Source organism: Myotis myotis, unplaced genomic scaffold, assembly GCF_014108235.1.
Source record: "Myotis myotis isolate mMyoMyo1 unplaced genomic scaffold, mMyoMyo1.p scaffold_m19_p_2, whole genome shotgun sequence".
NCBI lineage: Eukaryota > Metazoa > Chordata > Mammalia > Chiroptera > Vespertilionidae > Myotis > Myotis myotis.
Genome location: NW_023416324.1, coordinates 104,470,478 through 104,491,784, shown reverse-complemented (window position 1 = coordinate 104,491,784; position 21,307 = coordinate 104,470,478). Strand labels below are relative to the sequence as shown.

The window sequence follows — 21,307 nt, the reverse complement described above, 5'->3', positions numbered from 1 at the left end:
TTTCTGTTGGGCTTTGCTCTTATATAAGCTTAGGGCTACTGGAGCCAGACGCATCCCCTTCCAGCAAGCAGGCTGATTCTAACATGGCCCGGGTGGGGGTTAGGGTGAAAGGATAAGCTGCAAGCTTTCACTTTATTTTCTCTAACTCACTAATCAGATTAGTCACTCTGTTTCCTGGGGTGGGTAAGGGAAATGTGCACAGTGCTCCCCAGCTGGTGTGCTGATGGGTTGCAGTTGCACCATGAGGTACCAATCCCTTTGTTCTTAGGCCCAGGATGGTCAGAGCCCTAGTCTTACCCTTTCAGCCCCAAGTAGTCTCATACATTTCCTAATTTCCCCCACTGACTCAGTGTGGTCGTTTTCTGTGTGTGTCACAATGGCACAGATGCTGGGGTGCACTGCGCACCTTTCCCTCTGAGCTATGGTCCCTCTGTAGTTGTAGATATGAAGCCAGGACAGAGAAAGTCACTCTCAGTAAGTGCACACAGGAAATCCTCTTCCATTCCCATCCGCTGCCTGCCACCATATTCTCCTCCTTAACCTCCTGCCGGGAGCCGGTCCATGCTTGCTGTTTCAAGGGACCTGGCATATATGGCATACTGTTCTTAATATGTTTGCTCACCTTCTTGGCACTATGTGTTTTAACCAAGGTCTCTGAGAAAGGTTGTTTCCCCAGGTAGGGATTTTCCCCTGAAGTTAGGGAGGGAATAAAACCTCTTAACTAGTGCCAGGTGGGTAATTAATCACTTTAACTACGAACAATCATGCTTAAGCTACATAATCTTTACTCCCTGGAATGGAGATAAGAAACGCCCTAACCTTTGTAATAGAGATTGATAGGATTGAATCAACTGGTATAAATACAGATGTAATAAGACAGCAAGACACAGAACTTAGAATACGGAACCAAGAGAGACAGAACCTAGGCACAGAACCTACACAGAACGTTCTCTAGAGACAGAAGAACTTCGCTGGAGAGAACATGGCAAAAGTTCCTGGACAGAAACTGGCCTCAGAACCTAGAGACAGAACCTAGTGAGAGAACATGGCAAAAGATCCTGGACTGAACCTGACTACAGAAATTGGCAAGAGAACCTGACTAGAACCTGGACTGAACCTGGCTGGAGAACCTGGACAGAACCTGGCTGGAGAACCTAGCGAGGGAACATGACTACAGAACCTGGCTGGAGATCCTAACCAGAACTTCTCTGGAGATCCAGACCAGAACTTGGCTGGAGATCCTGGCTGGAGATCCTGGCTAGGCTGCTGATCAACTGAAGACTGTCTCCGTGTCCTTCCTTCTTCGCCGACTCCGTCCACACCTTTGGGGACCCCTGGACCTGCTGGGGTTGGACCCCGGCAACCTCCCAGGAGACAGCCAATAATATGTACACATACATTTATGTGTGCACAAGTAAATGAGAGACTCCCCTGATTTTATACAACTCATGAAATAAGCTGAATGCTTTAACAAACTACCCCCAAATCTCAATGATGTAACAATAAAGGTTTATTTCTTGCTCATGTCAAAATCCAGAGTGACAGGAGCACTACAGTCTTCTCCAGGAGTCATTGATTGTCACAGTGTCCTTTAATCTGGTGGCTTTGCCAGTCCCGGGGACTTGGGGCCTCTGCCAGATGTCTTTTAATGAGCCAACAAAGACAGGAAGACAGAACATGATGATCGAGAGGGTTAGGGGGAGCAGGCTTGGGAATGGTTTGCAATTGGCCAGACCTTTGTCATATGGATGCATGTGACTGCAGGAAGAGTAGTCTGGGTGTCTGACTAGGACACAGAGGAAATGGGGTGTGGTGAGCCCATAGTAGTTTTTGTTACACATACCAGAATGCTGTCCTACATCTTGCTCTTTATACTTGACAACAAATTTTGACAAGTTCTTTAGCCATTCTAACAGTTGCATAGGATTCAGTTTTACAGATTGCACCATAATTTATGTAACTATTCCAAGGCTCAAGCATCCGCAGTGCTTTCTTCTTTTCCATTCTTTTATCTGCAGTACTATTCTTGTCCTTATGTCATCCCACTCGTGTGTAAGCATATCTGTAGGACAGATTTTCAGATGACATGTTGCTGAATCAAACACTATGGACATCTGACATTACCTAATGATTAGCCCTAAAAAATTATACAGATATATACTCCCACTAAGCCATTTCTTGTTTAATCCTGCTTATGTTAAATGTCTCTACTATTGTCCACGTTTGAATGAATACAGTTTAAATCCATCTCCATTGGGTCAGAGGGAGATTCCTTGTCTGGGTAGCATTCATATGCCAGGGCTTAACCTCCTCCTCATACCTCAGGAGCCCTATGTGTCTATCCATGTTTTCCAAATATACCTGTCCTCCACCCATTGCTTCGACAGTTTCCCTCATTTAGATTCAGCTACACCGAACACTACTGGAGAAACAACCAGGGCTGGTGGGAAGTAGAACCCTTAACACCTGTCTTTATATTTAATCCACAAAAGCAACTCTAGGAAGTAGGCTTTTGCATGCCCATGTTGCAGATGAAGAAACTGGGGTTCAGAGATGTTAAACAGGTCATCTAATTAGTGTCTGCTATATTTTCATCAGATACACTGAATCTATTTTTCTCCCACCTGGTGCTTCTCATCCCAAAGCATGAAGTGGGCATAGGGAAGGAAATGCCTACCTTTGAGCTGTCTCCGCATCCCAAAGCTGCTGCCAGGAGTATCTCTCTGAAGTATCCAATTTGTGTTCAAAATATATACACATTTTGAATATCACTTTTTAATATAGCTGCATTTATTTTAGTATTTCAAATTGATTGTTATCAAGTAGAACTGCAACTCCAGGAAGCTGTGTTTCCTCTGTGGCTTGGTGAATCCTGGCCCACTGCCCTCAGGGCAGACAAAGGAGCAGGGTTCTTTTTTTTAAATGTTTTTATTGATTTTTGAGCGAGAGAGAGAGAGAGAGAGAGAGAGAGAGAGAGAGAGAGAGAGGGAGAGAGAGAGAGAGAGGGAGAGAGAGAGAGAGGAAGGGAGAGGGAATAGATATAGAAACTTCAATGAGAGAGAAACATCATCGATTGGCTGCCTCCTGCATGCCCCCCCACAGGGGACTGAGCCCTCAATTGGGCATGAGCCCTGACTGGGAATTGAACCGGCAGCCTCATGGTTCCTGGGTCGAAGCTCAACAACTGAGCTACACCAGTCAGGCAGAGAGCAGGGTTCTGCATGTTGATGCCCTACAGATAGGCTCCTAACCATCCTTCAAAACCCAGCTCATATGCTGTTTCAACACCAAGCCTGTCTGTAGGGTCAGCAAGTCCAGACTGCTCTCTGTCATAGAGAACTATTATAGTTTAGCTCCCTGCCTTGTACTGAAATTTCAGTCTTTTCTTCCTTGACTGTGAACTTCATGAATTCTGTCTACCCATCAACTTTGCAGCAGAGAAGAGAGCTATTAAATGTTTAACAAATAAAGCATTGGAGATTATCAAAAACATTATTGATTTAACCACTTTTACTTTTCTAAAGGAATTGGGAATTGCTGAAATTGGGACTACTCTGAGTCCCAAATTCTCTTAAACACTCTTAAATCTTGCTTTAAGCAGTTATGTTAGAACACGTTTAGCTTGCCCATGCATATGCACCCAATGCCCTGTGATGTCCCTGTCACACCGATGGGCAGTGTGCATTTCTGCTCCTGTCTCTGGAAATGGGGATCATTGCATTTTCCAGCTGCCACTCAGGAATATTGTCAGAGTTGGTGAAATAATGTTTTTGAAGTGCTCTTTGGAAGTAGCATGTCACATAAATCACAGTCCTCTATTAAGGTGGTATTTCTTCTCAGATAAGTCATATTAAGTTGTCAGATGCTTTAATACTCAGGCCCAAATGAAACTTTGTACCTATTACTGTCTAATGAACTTGGAAATTTAACTGGGTACATTTCCTTTCTATTCTTGAAAGTTTTCAAGTTGATTATCTCTGTGAACATATGACTAGGCCATTTCTAGCCTAATACTGGTGCATATCTACACTAATATAAGACAAAGATGCTAATTGACTGTACCTTTGCTACACCCACCAGCCAATCAGAGGAGTATGCAAATTAACCCAACAAAGATGGTGGTTAATTTGCATACACAGGTGCCCAGTGAAGACTGAAGACAGTGTAGAAGGAAGCCAAGCACTGCAGAAGGGAGCCAAATGGCGTAGAAGGGAACAGATCAGAGGTAGCAGAGATGGGAGCAGAGCTGAGTCCGCGGACATGGGAGGAAGTGAAGTGGCGGGGAAGGGAGGGAGCCGAAGCAGTGGAGAAGGGAGGGAGTGAAGTGGTGGAGGAGGAAGAGAGCCAAGGCAGCAGAGAAGGGAGGGAATCGAGGCAGCGGAATAGGGAGGGAGCGAAGCCGCAGAGAAGGGAGAGAGCCGAGGCAGCAGAGAAGGAGCAAAGCCTGCCTCGGTGGGCTTCGCTCCCTTCTCTGCTTTGCTCCGGTCTCAGGAAGCCCTATTCTTACAGGAATAGGCCCGAGGAAGCCCTATTCTTGCAGGAATCTCCCTGCAACGGGCCTCTAGTCCTATATAATAAAAGGTTAATATACAAATTATCCCCTCGACTGGGAGTTCAACTGGGAGTTCAACCAGGGGGCAGGGCTAGCCTGTCAACTGCCCGTGGCCCCTCTCCCTGGCCAGCCTGGCCCAATCAGCCCTGATTGAGGCAGGCTGGCCAGACCCAACCCATGCATTAATTTGTGTACCAGGCCTCTAGTATGAGATAATAGAGAACACTATTGCATCCTGGTGAACATATTGATATTTTTGTGTCCCCCATGCCATCTGATATTTTAAGAATTAATTCCCAATAATTGAAAATCGTACTGCTTTCATGAAGAATCCATAATTCTTCCATATAGTTTCAGGTATATTGCTCCAAATTTGCCATACCTTGTATAGGATGATAGATTGTTTAAACACTGAATGATAAAATTTTTAAATTCTAGTAACTGTCTATAAATGTGTTGTCCAATAGCAGCTAGACACAGATGCACTTCCTCAGTTGTACTAGCTTACATTCCCTTGCTCAATAACTTGCATGGCTAGTGGCTCCCACACTGTGCAGTCCAGTTACAGAAATTTCCATTGTCACAGAAAGTGGTAGTGGATGTGCTGGTCTCAATATTTGTATCTTAAATACCTAGTGTCTTTAGCTGAAATATTTTTATCTTTCTACTCTTCCCTTTCACCCCTATCTTAGATATTCCTTATAATTCCTTATAATTCCTTATAATTAGAGGCCCAGCACACAAAATTCGTGCATGAGTAGGGTCCCTCGGCCTGGCCTGTGATCAAGGCCATCTTCTCCAGCTGCCCGCAGCCAGCCCTGCCCCCCACCACCACTCACCCCCCGGCTCCCCATTCACCATCAGGTGATCAGTGCCTGATGGCCAGGGAAAAGGACCAAGAGGTGGTCAGTGTGTCTCATAGTGACTGGTCCAGCGGTCGTTTTGCTGTTAGGGTCAATTTGCATATTACCCTTTTATTAGAGAGGATAGAGGCCTGGTGCATGGGTGGGGCTGGCTGGCCTGCCCTGAAGGGGGCCCCATATCAGGGTTGGGGGACCCACTGGGGAGTGGGGCCAGCTGGGGTGAGGGGCCAGGGGGTTTGCAGGCTGGCCAAGTGCCCAATTGGGGTGGGGGTCCCTGCTGGGGGGTGGGGCTGGCCTGGGTGAGGGGCCGCTGAGGGTTTGCAGGCTGGCCATGCCTCCAATCAGGGTGGGGGTTCTCAGTGGGGGGCAGGGCCGGCCTGGGCTAGGGGCCACGGGAAGTTTGCAGATCAACCACACCCCCAGCTTTGTCAGGAAGGATGTCTGGAATGATGTCTGTGAGACATTTGGTCTATCTGGTCTAATTAGCATATTACACTTTTATTAGTATAGATAAGAGATTTTAATTGTTTTTGCCTTAAAAGCAGACTCATCTCCAAGGCTATGGTTTGAACATGCAGAAATGGCACATGGGATCTCCATCTGGAAGTTGGTGCAGTGCAGATCCAGCCATTTCTGAGAAACTGTCTAGGTTTGGAATTACTCCCAGAACTCTGATGTAGCAGTTCCTGTGTTTATAGCAAGTCTGAGAGCAACACAAATCTGCTTTGTATACAAAAATAAACATGAGCATGCTGCATGCCATTCTCAGCCTGCCAGTTTCCTCTGGCTGTGCTAGGAAATGTAGCTCAAAAAGCACTAGTTAACTTTCATGCAGGGAATGGCGCACTCTGATTTTTGAAATGTTCTGGTTGAGTGGGAAAGAAGAGGATGAGTCTAAGGAATGTTTTAAAGATTAAATATTTTCATTTTCAAACAAATTGCAGATACTGAGTTCAAAAATTTCTGCATCTTATCTTATGGGACTTCACACCAAGTAAAGTTTTTATGGCCAAGTTTAACTTAACATTGAAATAAAAGCCAATAAACGGTGTGGCTCAGTGGTTGAATGTCAACCCATGAACAAAGAGGTCACTGGTTCAATTCCTGGTCAGGGCACATGCTTGGGTTTCAGACTTGATCCTCAGTAAAGGGCATGCAGGAGCCAGCCAATAGATGACATTTCTCATCCATGTTTCTATCTCTCTATCCCTCTCTTTTCCTCTCTGTCTCAAAATCAATAATTTTCAGAATATTTTTATTCAATCACATATACTCAAAACATTTAAAAACTAAGCAAAATAAGAGGGAAAAGTTTTCTTTGCCCAGCAGAGTTTCACTGGGATGTGTTGCTGTTGGCTCTAGAAAATACACATTAAATGTTACCTTATAGTTATATTGCACTGACAAATGTCTAAGTTCACATTTTCTCTTATTTTTATTTCTGCCAATATGATAGGCTCTTTATGTGCCTCATACAACCTTAGAGAAGGTGATATAATTGTATTTTTAAAACACAGTTTTAGTGACCCAAAGGAGCATCTTCCTAACTGCAGTTTCATTTTTATTTTATTTTTTTGGCAGATGATATTTGACCCAGAAATCTTTTTCAATGTCCTACTGCCACCAATTATATTTCATGCAGGATATAGCCTGAAGAAGGTAAGTTTATGGTGACTATTTTCCTTATCATCAAGGAAAATAGCACTACTGAAAAAACAGTTATTTTATGGGTTTACCTATTTGGTAAAAATATCATTATCTTAGATTATTTTATATAGGTTAAAATCTGACATGCTTGGAATTCTTCTGAACTTGCTCTGGCCAACACACCGACCTTTAGCCACATGCAGCAACTAAGCCCTTGAAGTGTGCTAGTCGGAATGAAGATGTGCTTTAAGTGTAAAACATGCATTGGATTTCTCAGACCTAGTATTAAGAAAGAATGTAAAATATCTCAATAATGTTGTATATTTGATTTCATGTAGAAATGATGTTTGGGGTATATGGGGTTGAATAAAAATATTGTGAAAATTAATTTTGCTTTTTTTAAAACATATTTTAATGTAACTACTAGAAAAATTTAAATGATATACATGGTCCACATTATATTTCTATTGGACATTGATATTCTGTGGGTGTAATCAAGATTAGGTGGTGAACTAGCATGGAGTTAGCCCGCAGAGTGAGAGCTCAGGAAAGCTGTGCTTATGCTCTGCCCTTGGTGCTCCTAGAGTGGAGGCCCAGCCTCACAGCTGCAAGAACCTCTGCCATTACTCAGATGCAGCCTGTTGTGCAGGGCTGGCAGGGCAATGACCCATCCCAGAGTGAGGCTCTGGCCTCAGTTTGAGTGGCAGAGGCTATGAGGCTGCTGTTCTGCTGCCCTCCTGCCCAGATTCCTGGGCAGTGCCTGTGGGTCTGTGGGTTCCTATGCCAGACGCTGGGCTGCTTGCTCAGTGCAGACCTGATTTTCTTGTGGACTCTGGGCTCCCTCTTGCTGTCAGTTCTGGTTACTCAGGCCCCACTTACAGAACTGGAGGAGAGTTTTCCCAAGCAAGCCCTTGAAAAGATTTAGGAGGCTGATTTATTCAGGTCATTCTTCTTCACACAGCCCCAATACTAGGGTGCCATTTTGTATGTCTTCAAAATAAATTTTTGTAGGTGATTAAAGTTTGTTTCATAACATGTAAGTCAGAGATCTAATAATAAAAGTAAAAAGGCAACCGACTTAAATATTTTAGAATGGCATTTTTAAATGCTAAGTGGTTCCAGTGACAGCAAGCTTCCTAAAAACTCTCTTGCCAGAGCCCTGCATGGACATTGCCCAGTCCCTTCCTTTCTCTTCACCTGCCAGGCCTGGGACTTGTTTCTGTCATCTCTACCCCATCACCTTCAAGATGTTTCCCCAACTTCTTTGAGAAACCTCTGTCCTTGCAGTGTAGATTAAGTAAGTCTTATTGTACAAGAAGGCCAGGAACTGGGGCTCCAACAACAAAACTTGCCTAAGCAGTGAGGAAAGGAGGAGGCAGTAAAATGCATGTGATTTTTATTTCCTGTTACACTAAGAAAAATGCTGACAGACAATAAAAATATATATTTTTCTCCCCAGAGACACTTTTTTCAAAACTTAGGATCTATTTTAACATACGCTTTCCTGGGAACTGCCATCTCCTGTATTGTCATAGGGTAAGTGACATTCAGGGCTTAAATTCCATGAGGCTGGTGGGCAGCTGATGTCTGGGAGGAATATCACACTTCCTGGGCTCACAATGACTGGGTGAATTGTCTATTTTTTTTTTCAGTATATCACATTTTTGCAAATTTTATGATTCAGTTCCAAGACTTTCACATCTTCTGACAAACACAAGGCTTCAAAATCAAAGCAAACTAAAATTGGATTACTGGATTTTCTCTGTGAGCTATGGACTTCTGACTCAGGGAATATGGATAACTTAGCTTGAATTGTGTGAAGCACATTGCTTTTTTCTTTTTTGCTTACATGACACAGATAAGCACACTACATTATTTTCACCTTTTTTACATTGGCAGGGGTACAATAGTAACTGTATGTCAGAGCAGAGGCTTTCTTTCTAAGAAGTTTACCAGAGAGCATTTGAGACAGACATCCTCAAATAGCAGCAGAGCTGTTAATGCTGGGATGGTTCTTTGTTGATGCACTGTAGCATGCAAACCTGTTTCTTTCTCATGATATGTTATTGGTTATATGTCTAAATCCCAAGTCTGTATAGACTCTGGCTTGCTGCTCATCATAAAGCAAAATGTGATACAAAATGGTAAAGCCGATCTGATTCACTTATACCTCTATCGAATATATTAAAGGTCCACTGCAGAAAACACAGCCAGCTGTGGTGACTGGTGGTGTGAATGCCTTTCATTGTCTATACAGCCAATGCGGCTCTTGAGTTTTACTGTGTACCCCTGTTATATCCTAACACAACAAACTGGGGCTAAGCACACATGGGCCACTTGTCCAGCCCTTCCCTTGTGGATTGTTAGTGTGTGTCACTGGAAGGCTATATATTTATCACTGCTTGTATCTGAAAGCGGGGGGGGGGGGGGCAGGGGTTGAATTCTCTGTTAAATTTTTATTGATTCAAGCCTAAAAAGAATCTGGCTACATTGTATGAAAATGTCCAGCATGGTTAAAGCAGTGAGGAGCTAAAGATTTTAGCACCTGAAGGTGGAGGCTTGCAGGAGTGTGTGTTGAGAGCCTCATCCAGTCTGGGCACCTTAGTGCTTTTACACTATTTTTTACTGAAAGGCACCATGGATTTAGTCTCCCTCAAAGCATGTTCAGGGGAAGGCTTTTGGTTCTCTGGTGGGCATTTAATGGAGAGTGATGAGGCAGTTGGGTTTTCCATGCCATCAGGTGCATTGGTGCTTGTGGGCATGGTGAGCACTGTGCCAGGCTCCCAGTGGGGAGTAGGTCTCACAGGGCAGTGTAAGGGGCTGTGGGAACTGCAGTGCAGCAGTCAGTTGAAAGAGCTGTGAAGCTCAGCCTCTGAAACTCATGCGAATGTGAAGGCCATGAAGGGTGATGTGAATCATGAATAAAAAGAGCCAGTGTGCCATGGTCTTCTGCAGGTAAAGACTGTCTCTATTCACACTACAAGTTGGTTTTAAAGGTGACTCAAATGCTTCACAGGGACTGAGATCATTGGGTCCATTTAAATGAAAGAGTGCTTAATTAATTTTTGTTAACCTTATTTCATTTCAGAAATTAGATACAAACAATCTTTTATATTGCATGGGAAAGTTTAACAATATCCCTTCTGACTATAAAATCAGAGAAACCTTTAAAAATTTTAAGGATGGACTGTTCTTAAAGAATTCAACCACCTTTTCTATTCCTCTCCTCCATTTTGCCACTTAGGAAATATCTTAGATACATCTCTGTTTTAAATAAAACCCATATATTTGAAATATTTCTCTATTCATCTCTTCCATCTTTGGGAACTATTCCTTTATCCCTGATCCTGTGTCTCCAGCCATTTGTGCTGCTGGGATGTGTCATCATGCTTATGTCAGCATTCCATCTTGTCCCAAGAACTAATTAGTTATCAATGAAATGCTTCTTTAAAAAAAAAGCAATGAAAATATTTAAAAGAATTTTTGTTAATGAGGAATTTTTAAAAAATGCCACAATTTCACAAATATTTGGATAAAGGGACATGGATCTAAATGAAGAACAGGTGTTAAATTTAAAAATTTCTCATTTTATAAATCTCATCTCATATGCCAGACACTGACCTGTGCTTTTTATACACATTATCTTATTTTATCCTCACAATACTCTGTGAGATAGTACTATTTTTAACTTTATTTTACATATAAGAATGCTGAGGTTGAGACTTGCCCAAAGTTACATAGTAAGTAACTGGTGATAAGATTAAAAATGGTGGTGACGTAAGTAGATGCTGAATGGACATGCTCCCAGGACCAAACTGGAATTACAACTAAAATATTGAAAAACTTCCTGAATAATCTGGAGAGAACCCTGATAACCAAGGACAGAAAGTGGAGACCACACAGAGACTCATAGGAAAGATGGAGGTGCGAAAGGGCTGGCCAGACTCCCACAGACAGCAGCTGAAGTTCTGGAGAGATATCTCAGCTGTAGGGGAGGGGGGCTGCCACTGAGAACTCTGGAGTCTAATCTCCAAGCTGAGCCCCCCAGCAGAGAGCGCCAGAACTGAAAAGGGTACCCACATAACATCTGGCTGTGAAAAGCAGCAGGGTTGCTGTCTGCCAGGGAAAGGCAGGTGGATTTCAGAGGCCCTCTTAAAGGGCCAATTCAAAAAATTCCCTGTGAAACCACAAACCTTGTGCTCTGGCAGAGGGAAGGCAGAGTGGACTGGAGTTGTGTGAGCAGAAGCCAGTATCAGGGGCTCTGGGTTTAGAGCTCAGAAGGCAGACACCCCGGTTTCCTGTGCTGAGTCATTCCCTCACACTGTGTAGGTCATCTTTCTCAGACAGACAATTACTATTCAGGCAGTTTTGTCTGAGGGACAGACAGTTGACTCTCCCTATTGGAAAACACCTTGCCTCATGGTGAGGAATTGCTGAGGCCCATTAAGAGACTGAGAATAACAATTAGTCTCTAGGCAGACGCAATTGCCCCACCCTGTTAAAAAAACAAAAAACAAAAACAACACCTGTGGACAATTGTCCTTGGGCAATTCAAGACGGAATCCTATCAGTCTGTAGGCAGAAGTGGTTTCTGAAGGCTTTGAGTCTGTGCCTGATATAATTGGTCAGAAACAGCATTTAACACTGCCCTGCACTAGAAATTGAGAAGTGTAGCAGATCTACCTAATTCATAGTCACAAACCCAAACAGGCAGCCAAAATGAGGAGACAAAGAAACAACTCCCAAATGAAAGAACAAGAGAACTCTCCAGAAGAAGAGATAAATGAAATGGAGATAACAAATTTATCTGATATAGAGTTCAGATTAATGATGGTAAAGATGCTCAACAACATGAGAAAAGATATAGTAACTTTAAAAACAGAAATGAAGAATGACATAGCACAAATAAAGAACACATTGGAAGGAATACACAGCAGATTAGGGGAGACTGAGGATTGAATTAATGAATTAGAAGACAGGGTTGAAAAAAATCAATCAGAGAACCAAAAAAAAAACCAATTAAAAAACAAAAGTACAGCTTAAGGGAGCTGTGGGAAATGAGAAACATAACAATATTCAAATAGCAGGTGTGCCAGAAGAGGCAGAAAGGGAGAATGGGATAGAGAATGTGTTTGAAGAAATAATGGTAGAAAACTTCCCTAACCTGGTAAAGGAAAAGTAACTGATAGTAAATGGCAGAGCTGGTCTGACTCCAGAACACACAGTCTTAGACATACCTTGTCCTCCTCATACTGTGATACTTCACGGCTCTTATAGTGTTTTATACATGCCAGGTAAATCATGCCCTCAATAATTTCAGATTTTTACATTTACCATTATGGCTAACAAATATGGAAAATCTGAACATTAGAATGAGCTCTGAATATGATTGTAAAGCAGAAATGGAACCTGTCTTTTCTTACTGGAGCTAGTTGGAGGGATGGCAAGAATCATTTACATGATTAAAGTTCTGGGACTCAGGGTAACTCACTCTGAAATTCTGGATTCAAAGATGTTATATATATACACACACACACATGCATATACACCACTTTTAACTTTTAATAGTCTTTTTTATATCTATTATTTCATTGCCCATCAAGCCATCTGGGATATGAGGTTTCCCCCAAAAGACACCTATGAGCCGGACCCAGAAGTGAATGTAAATGCAGTGAAATTTTTTAGGGCACCGGATATAACTTCATGCTATTGCAAGAGTCCTTTGTCAGGAAGAGTGCTGTGCTCATAGACCTTCAGAGAACTGCATGTAGGTAGTCTCTAGGAGAAATCAAATCTGCAGAGTGGGCAAGCCAACCAGCATTAACTCACTCAATTGCAGCCCAGATTATATTTTTCAAGAGCTGAAAAATATAGACTTTTCTTTTCTTAGACTTCTTTTCTTACACTTCACTGATCTATTACTTGCATTAATGTGCTGTTTAGTTTGGCTACTTCAAATGAATAACTTTTGTAAAAATAAAATGGTTTTCCTATTGGAAAAATAGTACAGAAATTTTCTCAAAGGTGTTTTCCATTTTACCTTCTAAATTTAACTATTTTCCCATACATTTAATTAGGAAAATACAGCTTTTTTTAATCCTCACCCAAGGACATGTTTTTATAGCTATTAGAGAGATAGGAAGGAGAAGAGGAGAGAAAAATCATTCAGTTGCCTCCTGTATGCTTTCTGACCAGGGATCAAACCTGCAACCTGCATCTGTACTTTGACTGGGAATCGAACCCACAACCTTTTGGTTCACAGGAGATGCCCCAACTAATTGACCCACACCAGCCAGGCACAGCTATTTTTAAAGGTATTTTCATATGTAGTTGCCAGATTATTTTTAATCTCTTTTCTCTTTTTGTATGTCTCCCAGATGGATATAGTTACAAGGAATATAGTTAGACATTAATATATAGTTCCAAGAGCCAGTCTCTGACTCCATTCCTCCCATATAGAAGATTTTCAGCAGTCAATAATAGTTGATATTTTTGTTTTAAAGTTTCACACAATTAAAGGGACTTTACTTACACATTGAGTTGTTCATAGCTAAAAGTATGAAATGTTCATACTTTGAAAGATATTTTGAGTAGTGTTAATACTGTTCAGACAATGTATTATGAGAAGATCTCCAGTTTTTACAGCCTTGCTTGAAGGAAAGGTCATTACACAAAGCTATGGAAAGTGCTGCCAAGGCCATGTACAGCAGCCAGCACTGCCCTGGAGGCTGGGCCTTGCTTCTGGACCTGCAGGAGTAAGTGTAAACCCTGAGAACAGCATTTAGGAACATTCATGGTGATTTAAGAGAGTCATTTTATATCTGTTGAATCCTATATAATAAAAGAGAAACATGCAAATTAACCATTCCTCGGCTATGCTCAAGTCTCACCCACAAGCCATGCCCACCAGCCAATCAGGAGCAAGTATGCAAATTAACCCATCTAAGATGGCAGCGGCCACAGAGTGGAGTGAGCAGGAGGCTTGGGTTGCCCCCGGCAATGGAGGAAGCCAAGCTTCCCACCTGCCCTGGCTGGCCCTTGGCCCCCCTTAAGTCTACAAAGTTTCAATTATAGAAGATAAATTCCAGACACCTGCTTCCAGCCAGCCCTGGCCTCTGCTCAAGGAGGGGCTTGGGAGCCTGGGTTGCCAGGGGCAACCAGGCATCCAGCTGGACCTGGCCTCCACTCAAGGCTACAAAGTTTCAATTATAGAAGATAAATAAATCCCAGAAAAAAAAAGAAAAGAAGAAAGGAGAGGCTGGGAGCTTGGGCCACTGGGGAGCTTGGCCAGCCTGAAAACAGCCATCAGGCCTTCACCCAGGTTGGCCAGGCACCCCAGTGGGACCCCCACCCTGATCTGGGACACCATTCAGGGCAAACCAGCTGGCCCTCAGCCATGCACCAGGTCTCTATCCTATATAATAAAAAGGTAATATGCAAATTGACCCTAACAGCAGAACGACTAGGAATGACTGGTGACTATGACACACACTGACCACCAGGGGGCAGATGCTCAATGCAGAAGCTTCCCCCTTGTGGTCAGTGTGCTCCCACAGGGGGAGCTCTGCTCAGACACAAGCCAGGCTGATAGCTGCCAGCACAGCGGTGGTGGCGGGAGACTCTCCCGCCTCCTCAGCAGTGCTAAGGATGTCTGACTGCAGTTTAGGTCTGCTCCCCACTGGCAAGTGGACATCCCCCAAGGTCTCCTGGGCTGCCAGAGGGATGTCTGACTTCCAGCTTAGGCCCAATCCCACGGGGAGCAGGCCTAAGCCAGCAGGTGGACATCCCTGAGAGGTCCCAGACTGTGAGAGAGCACAGGCCGGGTGCACAAATTTTTAATAAAATAATAGTTTAATAATAAAATTTCTGGACTCATATATTGTATAATATAAAAATATTTGTCCAGCATTTCATTTTTATTGCATTCTCTGAAAGTATCAGTGACAATTTGGAAATAATAATAATAATAATTAATTAATTAATTAATCAATGCTCTTTTGCCATGGAATTTAAGAAACAGTGCTTAGGGCGTTAATTCCAAAACTTCTTCATTTCACAGAGGAGAAGAAAATGCTTAGAAAATAATTTTTAGTTTGTGGTTTAAAAGTTTGGTTAAACTTTACTAGGTGGATAACTAGTTCCTAAGAACAAATCTCAATTCCATTAAAATTCATCAGAAAGTTACTTAATCATTTTTAAGGCATGGCATTTTTTTCCTAGAAGATTTTTTTATATATATATATTATTGATTTTTTTTACAGAGAGGAAGGGAGAGAGATAGAGAGTTAGAAACATCAATGAAGAGAAACATTGATCGGCTGCCTTCTGCACACCTCCTACCAGGGATGTACCCACAACCAAGGTACATGCCCTTGACCAGAATTGAACCTGGGACCCTTCAGTCCGCAGGCTGACACTCCATCCACTGAGCCAAACCAGTTACGGCTCCTAGAAGATTTTTGATAAAAAAATGATTCTAACTCTGATGACTATGCTTCAGACTTTCTTTTGTTGGAGTTAGGGAGAAGAGGGAAGCAGCTGAGTTGGATACTGGGGACCTGGGTTAACTCCTCCTTCTTGTGATATGCTCTTCATAGTAAGTTTGAAGCAGTGGAATTACAAGTCACTGGTGTCCTTTCTCAATGAAAAGACTGTTTCCAGGAAGAGCCCAGAGGAACTGAGTTATAGGAATGGTCGCTGTGATGGGTATTTTTCAGAGAGAGATTGGGGCTAGGGAATAGGTGACAAGAAAAGCCCATCAGTGGTTGCCTTGGGACTCCCAAAGAAATAAATTAAAGTATCTTTCACCAGCTAAATATTCACTTCCTGAATGCTGTAAGATCTTGGCTTCCCCGAAAGATAATTTCTATATTGAGAATGTGTTTTATCTATCCCTTAAGTGAGTTTACAAAATTCTTATGATGGAAAGTATTCAAAATTTGCCATATTTCTAAAATAACAAACATGTGTAGGGATTGGTTTTCCTCAGTTGAAGTAACATTCCTAACATGGTGTTAAATTCACTCATGTTAAAGGGGAAATAAAATGTTGCTTTAGAACATTACTTATGATTGAAAAGAGTTCTGATCTAAGAAAATATCCCCCTTTTTGCAGATTCTCTCAGACTTCTTATTTATTAATGTAAGAAAAATTCAAACCTGTGAAGAATTTTTGTGAGATTATTTGAGCCAAACTGTCGATAATTGCCAGGAGGCAGAATATAATAGATTGAGATAATGCTCCAGAGAATGGCAGTTTTGTACTTTGTTTTATACATTACAACCAAAGGAGGAATCATATGTGGGTTACATGAGATCCATTGGTGATAGATTAGGGAGGCAGGAGAAAGCAAAGCAGAGAAACCTCTGGGATTGGATAAAAAGTAAAATAATAGACACAAACTTCTTTTACTTAGGTGGGTGCAGGATAGTTAACAGTTAACTGTTAACTCAATAACAATGAGGGGATTTGTGGTCTCTACAAAGCTGTGCTGTGCTTTGAGGAGTCTGGCAAAAGGAAAATTACTTTGACATTCCAACGATATGTTATCATAGATGCAAAAAGACAATAGACAGGCTCAGTTAAGGTAAAGATTGAATTTTGTCAGGGAAGATACCAGTTTAGGATATGACTACCCACCATAAACTGCTTTTAGTTAAGAAAGTTTTAATTTCAAACCATTCTGTGTGGTTACTTTAGGTCTCTGAGTTTGCATGGCCACCACACAGGCCTTCCCTGAGCTAGTCAGGTTAGCATGTGGCCCCTTTTCATCCACATATTTTAACATCTAATAATATTTATGAGTCTTCTTGTTTTATCAATTTGAATTTTAATCTTTCTTCTTCAAATAGACAGTTTATACAAATCCATGAGTGTATAGGAGAAGTATAGTTTTGGGAAGTTGCTTTTATTTTAAATGGCATGTTGCCTACTCTCCCATTTTAAAAAAGGAAGAGAAAATACACATTATTTCTTAGAATGGAAGAGTTGACTTCATAATGTGTTATTGAAAGGAATTTTAGAGATAAAACAGGCAGGTTTAGGAAATAAAGAGGGTCCATGGAAGAGGAATGCATAGATGGGGGCTTGGAGATGCCAAAATGCTTATCTTATAGAGCAGTGGTTCTCAACCTTCTTAATGTCGCGACCCTTTAATACAGTTCCTCATGTTGTGGTGACCCCCAACCATAAAATTATTTTCGTTGCTACTTCATAACTGTAATTTTGCTACTGTTATGAATCGTAATGTAAATATCTGATATGCAGGATGTATTTTCATTGTTTGAGACCCATAGGTTGAGAACCGCTGTAATATAGAGGATAGAGAAATGCCAAGGATAATGGGGGAGGAAGGCATACATTCACAGAGGATAAAGAAAAGTCACAAGATATCGGGAAGAGGGAAACATGTTTTCACAGGGGATAGAGGAATGTTGCAAGATAAGGGGGGAAAAGAGGGGCTCCACATGGGCTTTGAGCTTTAAAATTGATACCCTGTAGCAGAGTGACCAATGAGGAAAGCAGGAAGGTCCTCAATTAAGGAAGGTCCAATTAGAAAGGGTCAGGGTCAGACAAAGAACTGCAGCATATATAAACTGGGGACAAAGAGACACGAGACAGATTTTTTAGATTGAATTTTTCCCATTAGAGAGAGGAGAGAGAGAGAGAGAGAGAGAGAGAGAGAGAGAGAGAGAGAGCAGGATTTTCCTATTTGGGGGCCCCTCCCCAAGGGATCCCTTTTGGGGACACCCCTGCCCAGATGGAGTTTGTATATGCTTCCAATAAACTTCTACACTTTTTTAAAAGACATCTGTTAGTCCATGAATTTATTCTTCAACTTCATTGGACAAGGACCCATGGAAGAAAAGTCTACAGCCTGAATCCCATGTTTCAATAAGGGTTTGCTCTCATGCCACCTTGCTGTTCAGATGCAATGTTTTCCCACTAGTTTACAACTCCATTATGAAAGTTTATTGAATCGCTATTGAGAACATTTCAATACTATGGGGAAATGCCCTTAGCAAATATTTGGTTTGAATGGGTGGAAGAAAAATTCTACTATTGGCACAACGATTGAGAGGACAGCTGATAATGATCTTTAATACTTATTCCCATGGTAGGATAGGAATAATGCATAGTGTATGATCTGTATTAAAATCCTTTTATACTGACAGTGTTCTAAAAACTCACATTTTGAGAAGCAGAAAAGAATAGTAAATTAGTAAAAAAAAATAATTGTGATGTTTAAGATTTAAAAGACATACACTTAAATTTTGAAGATGCTAGATTTTGTTTAGAACATGATAAGCATGTGTCCATTTCTTCATTGTCCCGAGGATTTGCATAACAATTAGATTCAAAGCACAAAACAAATTGATGCAGCTATATCCACACTTTCTATCGCTAGTGCACATGAAGAGGTGAAGCCAAAGGTTAGCACTGTTTAAAGGCACCACAGTAGATAATTGTAAGTTTACATTTCAAGATCATTTCAGTTACAGTCTGACTATTGAAAAGAAAAGTTGGGACCTTAAAAGGGTCTGCTTCAATAAGCAGATGTGAAAAGCTATTTTTGGTAAAATTATTTGTGGATTTCAGACTTGGGCAAACTCTAAACATGTGAAGAAAGGAGTGGGATTATATTAAAATGGATGTTAAACAGCAGGGAGCAGCTCTGGCCACCTAGGAAGCTGAAACTCCAGTTCCAAAGTCAACAGAATGAAATCCTGATGGATCATAAAGGATATATCAGCTATAGCTCAGCACCACTGGCTGTTTCATTGTGCCCTCTGGTGGGAAAATTTATAAATCACAATTTAAACAGTTTTTAACTGCTTCAGCAAAGCTTGGTTTTATATCTGGGTTTTATGTATAATCAGACTCAAGCCTAAGGGAAAACACATGAAGGGTGATGGAGGCAGAGTTACATATCAACTAATCCGACCTCCTGCTTTTGCCTGGAGATGATACATTATTCAGTCAGACTTGAAAGAAGTGAACTATTTACTATTCAGTGTTCCTGTGGAAAGTGTTAATTATTGAATACCTTGTAAGCGCCAGGCACTATTAACCCTGAATTTAGTCCAATGCTTTTTCTCTTCCTTTCCCTGTTACCTGAAGGTCTTCCCAGAGCTAAAAATCACATCTCCAGTTTATTCCTACTTGCATATTCAGGCTTTAAGTGTTCTTTGCTTCCTGTCCCCTTTCAGAGAGGGACATAAGAGAAGCAAGACTGGCAGGGGTGGTCTCAGGAGGTGCTGCTCTCTCAAGTTAGTGAGACCTGACTTGAGACCGGGGTCCTTCACCTAGCAGTGGGACTGGGGCAGGTGGAGACAAAGATCTATGGTTGAGAGCCACCATGGAGCTTGTGAAGCCAGGAAAGCTGAGGAGAAAATGAACAAGGACGCAGGTGAGAGGAGGGGGGCAGGGTCCCGAGGGCCTGGGACATTTGCTTCTAGTCTTGGAGTGGGTGTGTTCACATGTGCTCAGAGTGAAAGGCTCAGAGTGGACAAAAATGTGTAGAATATGAACATTTTTAGAATTAGTGTTGCAACAATATGTAGTTCGACTTTTGTTTTTTAAAAAACTGTTTTTCTCCTTTATAATATGATACATGATATACATAATAATCTAATCTAATAAAAGAGAAACATGCAAATTGACCGCACCTCCACTATGCCTCAAGCCATGCCCACCAGCCAATCAGAGCGACTATATGCAAATTAACCCAACCAAGATGGCGGTCAGCAGCCAAGGAGCTGGAGCAAGCAGGAGGCTTGGTTGTCCTGGCGATGGAAGAAGCCAAGCTTCCTGCCTGCCCTGGCTGGCTGTGGCCTCCACTCAAGGCAACAAAGTTTCAATTAAAGAAGATAAACAAATCCCAGATTCCTGCTTCCAGCCAGCCTCCACTGGGAGCTTGGGTGGTTAGGGGCCTTGGCCAGCCTGAAAATAGCCATCAGCCCCTCACCCAGGCTGGCTAGGCACCCCAGTGGGGACCCCCACCCTGAAGGGGCTATGGCCAGCCTGCAAACAGCCATCAACCTCTCACCAAGGCTGGCCAGGCACCCCAGCGGGGCCCCTCACCCTGAAGGGGGTGTGGCCAGTCTGAAAATGGCCCTTAGCCCCTCACCCAGGTGGCCAGGCATCCCAGCGGGACCCCCACCCTGATCCAGGACACCCTTCAGGGCAAACCAGCCGGCCCCCACCCATGCACCAGGCCTCTATCCTATCTAATAAAAGGGTAATATGCAAATTGACCCTAACAGCAGAATGACTAGGAATGACTGGCCACTATGACACACACTGACCACCAGGGGGCAGATGCTCAATGCAGGAGCTGCCCCCTGGTGGTCAGTGCACTCCCACAGGGGAGCTCTGCTCAGACACAAGCCAGGCTGATGGCTGCCAGCACAGCTGTGGTGGTGGGAGCCTCTCCCGCCTCCTCAGCAGTGCTAAGGATGTCCAATTGCAGCTTAGGCCTGCTCCCCATTGGCAAGTGGACATCCCCCGAGATCTCCCATGCTGCCAGAGGGATGTCTGACTTCCAGCTTAGGCCCAATCCCCTGGGGAGCAGGCCTAAGCCAGCAGGTGGTCATCCCCCGAGGGGTCCCAGACTGGGAGAGGGCACAGGCCAGGCTGAGGTACCCCCCTGAGTGCACAAATTTCTGTGCATCGGGCCTCTAGTAATAACATAATAGCTAACACTTACCAGTATAGGCCACCTATTATATATTTTGTTCCAAGTACTTCATATAGCTCAAACCATTCCGTTCTCACCCACACCCCATGAAACAGTGTGTTGTTCTGTTTGCTGATAAGGAGACACCAACCCAGAAGAGTAAGTGCTATGACAGATGTAATAGGGACAGTAAATGTGAAGAGCTGAGGCTCAAACCTAGGCCCTCTGGCTCCAACCTGTGTTCCTAACAGACACTCCATGCTCACATGAAGTTATGAAGCATCATAATAAATCAAACACCTGTAAAACTTGGCTCGACTTAAACACTAACAACTGTCACTAGTACCAGTGAAGGCCCCTACCAAGGCGCCTTTCCCAGAAGAGCTGAGTTGCCTACCCACAGTTGGATATTATATCTTGTTAAGTTTAAAATCCAGCTGTTGAGTTATATAAATGCTACAGAGTTGATTTTTATTGATGCCAACAAATCAGAATTTTTGCGTTATACACCTTTTTTTCTTGTATGTGGGGGTCACTCCCTTACCTGTCTCTTCTTTTATTTTAAAC

At 42.6% G+C, this 21,307-nt stretch overlaps 1 protein-coding gene across 1 annotated transcript in view; it reads left to right on the top strand.

The window, feature by feature from the left end:
- The first annotated feature begins 6,996 nt into the window (after positions 1–6,996).
- Positions 6,997–21,307, top strand: part of SLC9A9 (solute carrier family 9 member A9) — a 504,811-nt gene continuing 490,500 nt past the window's right edge. Inside the window, exons 1-2 of the mRNA XM_036348490.1 lie at positions 6,997–7,074; positions 8,522–8,598. Of these exons, the coding sequence (XP_036204383.1) occupies positions 6,997–7,074; positions 8,522–8,598 (155 nt within the window). The remainder of the gene's footprint in view (positions 7,075–8,521; positions 8,599–21,307) is intronic.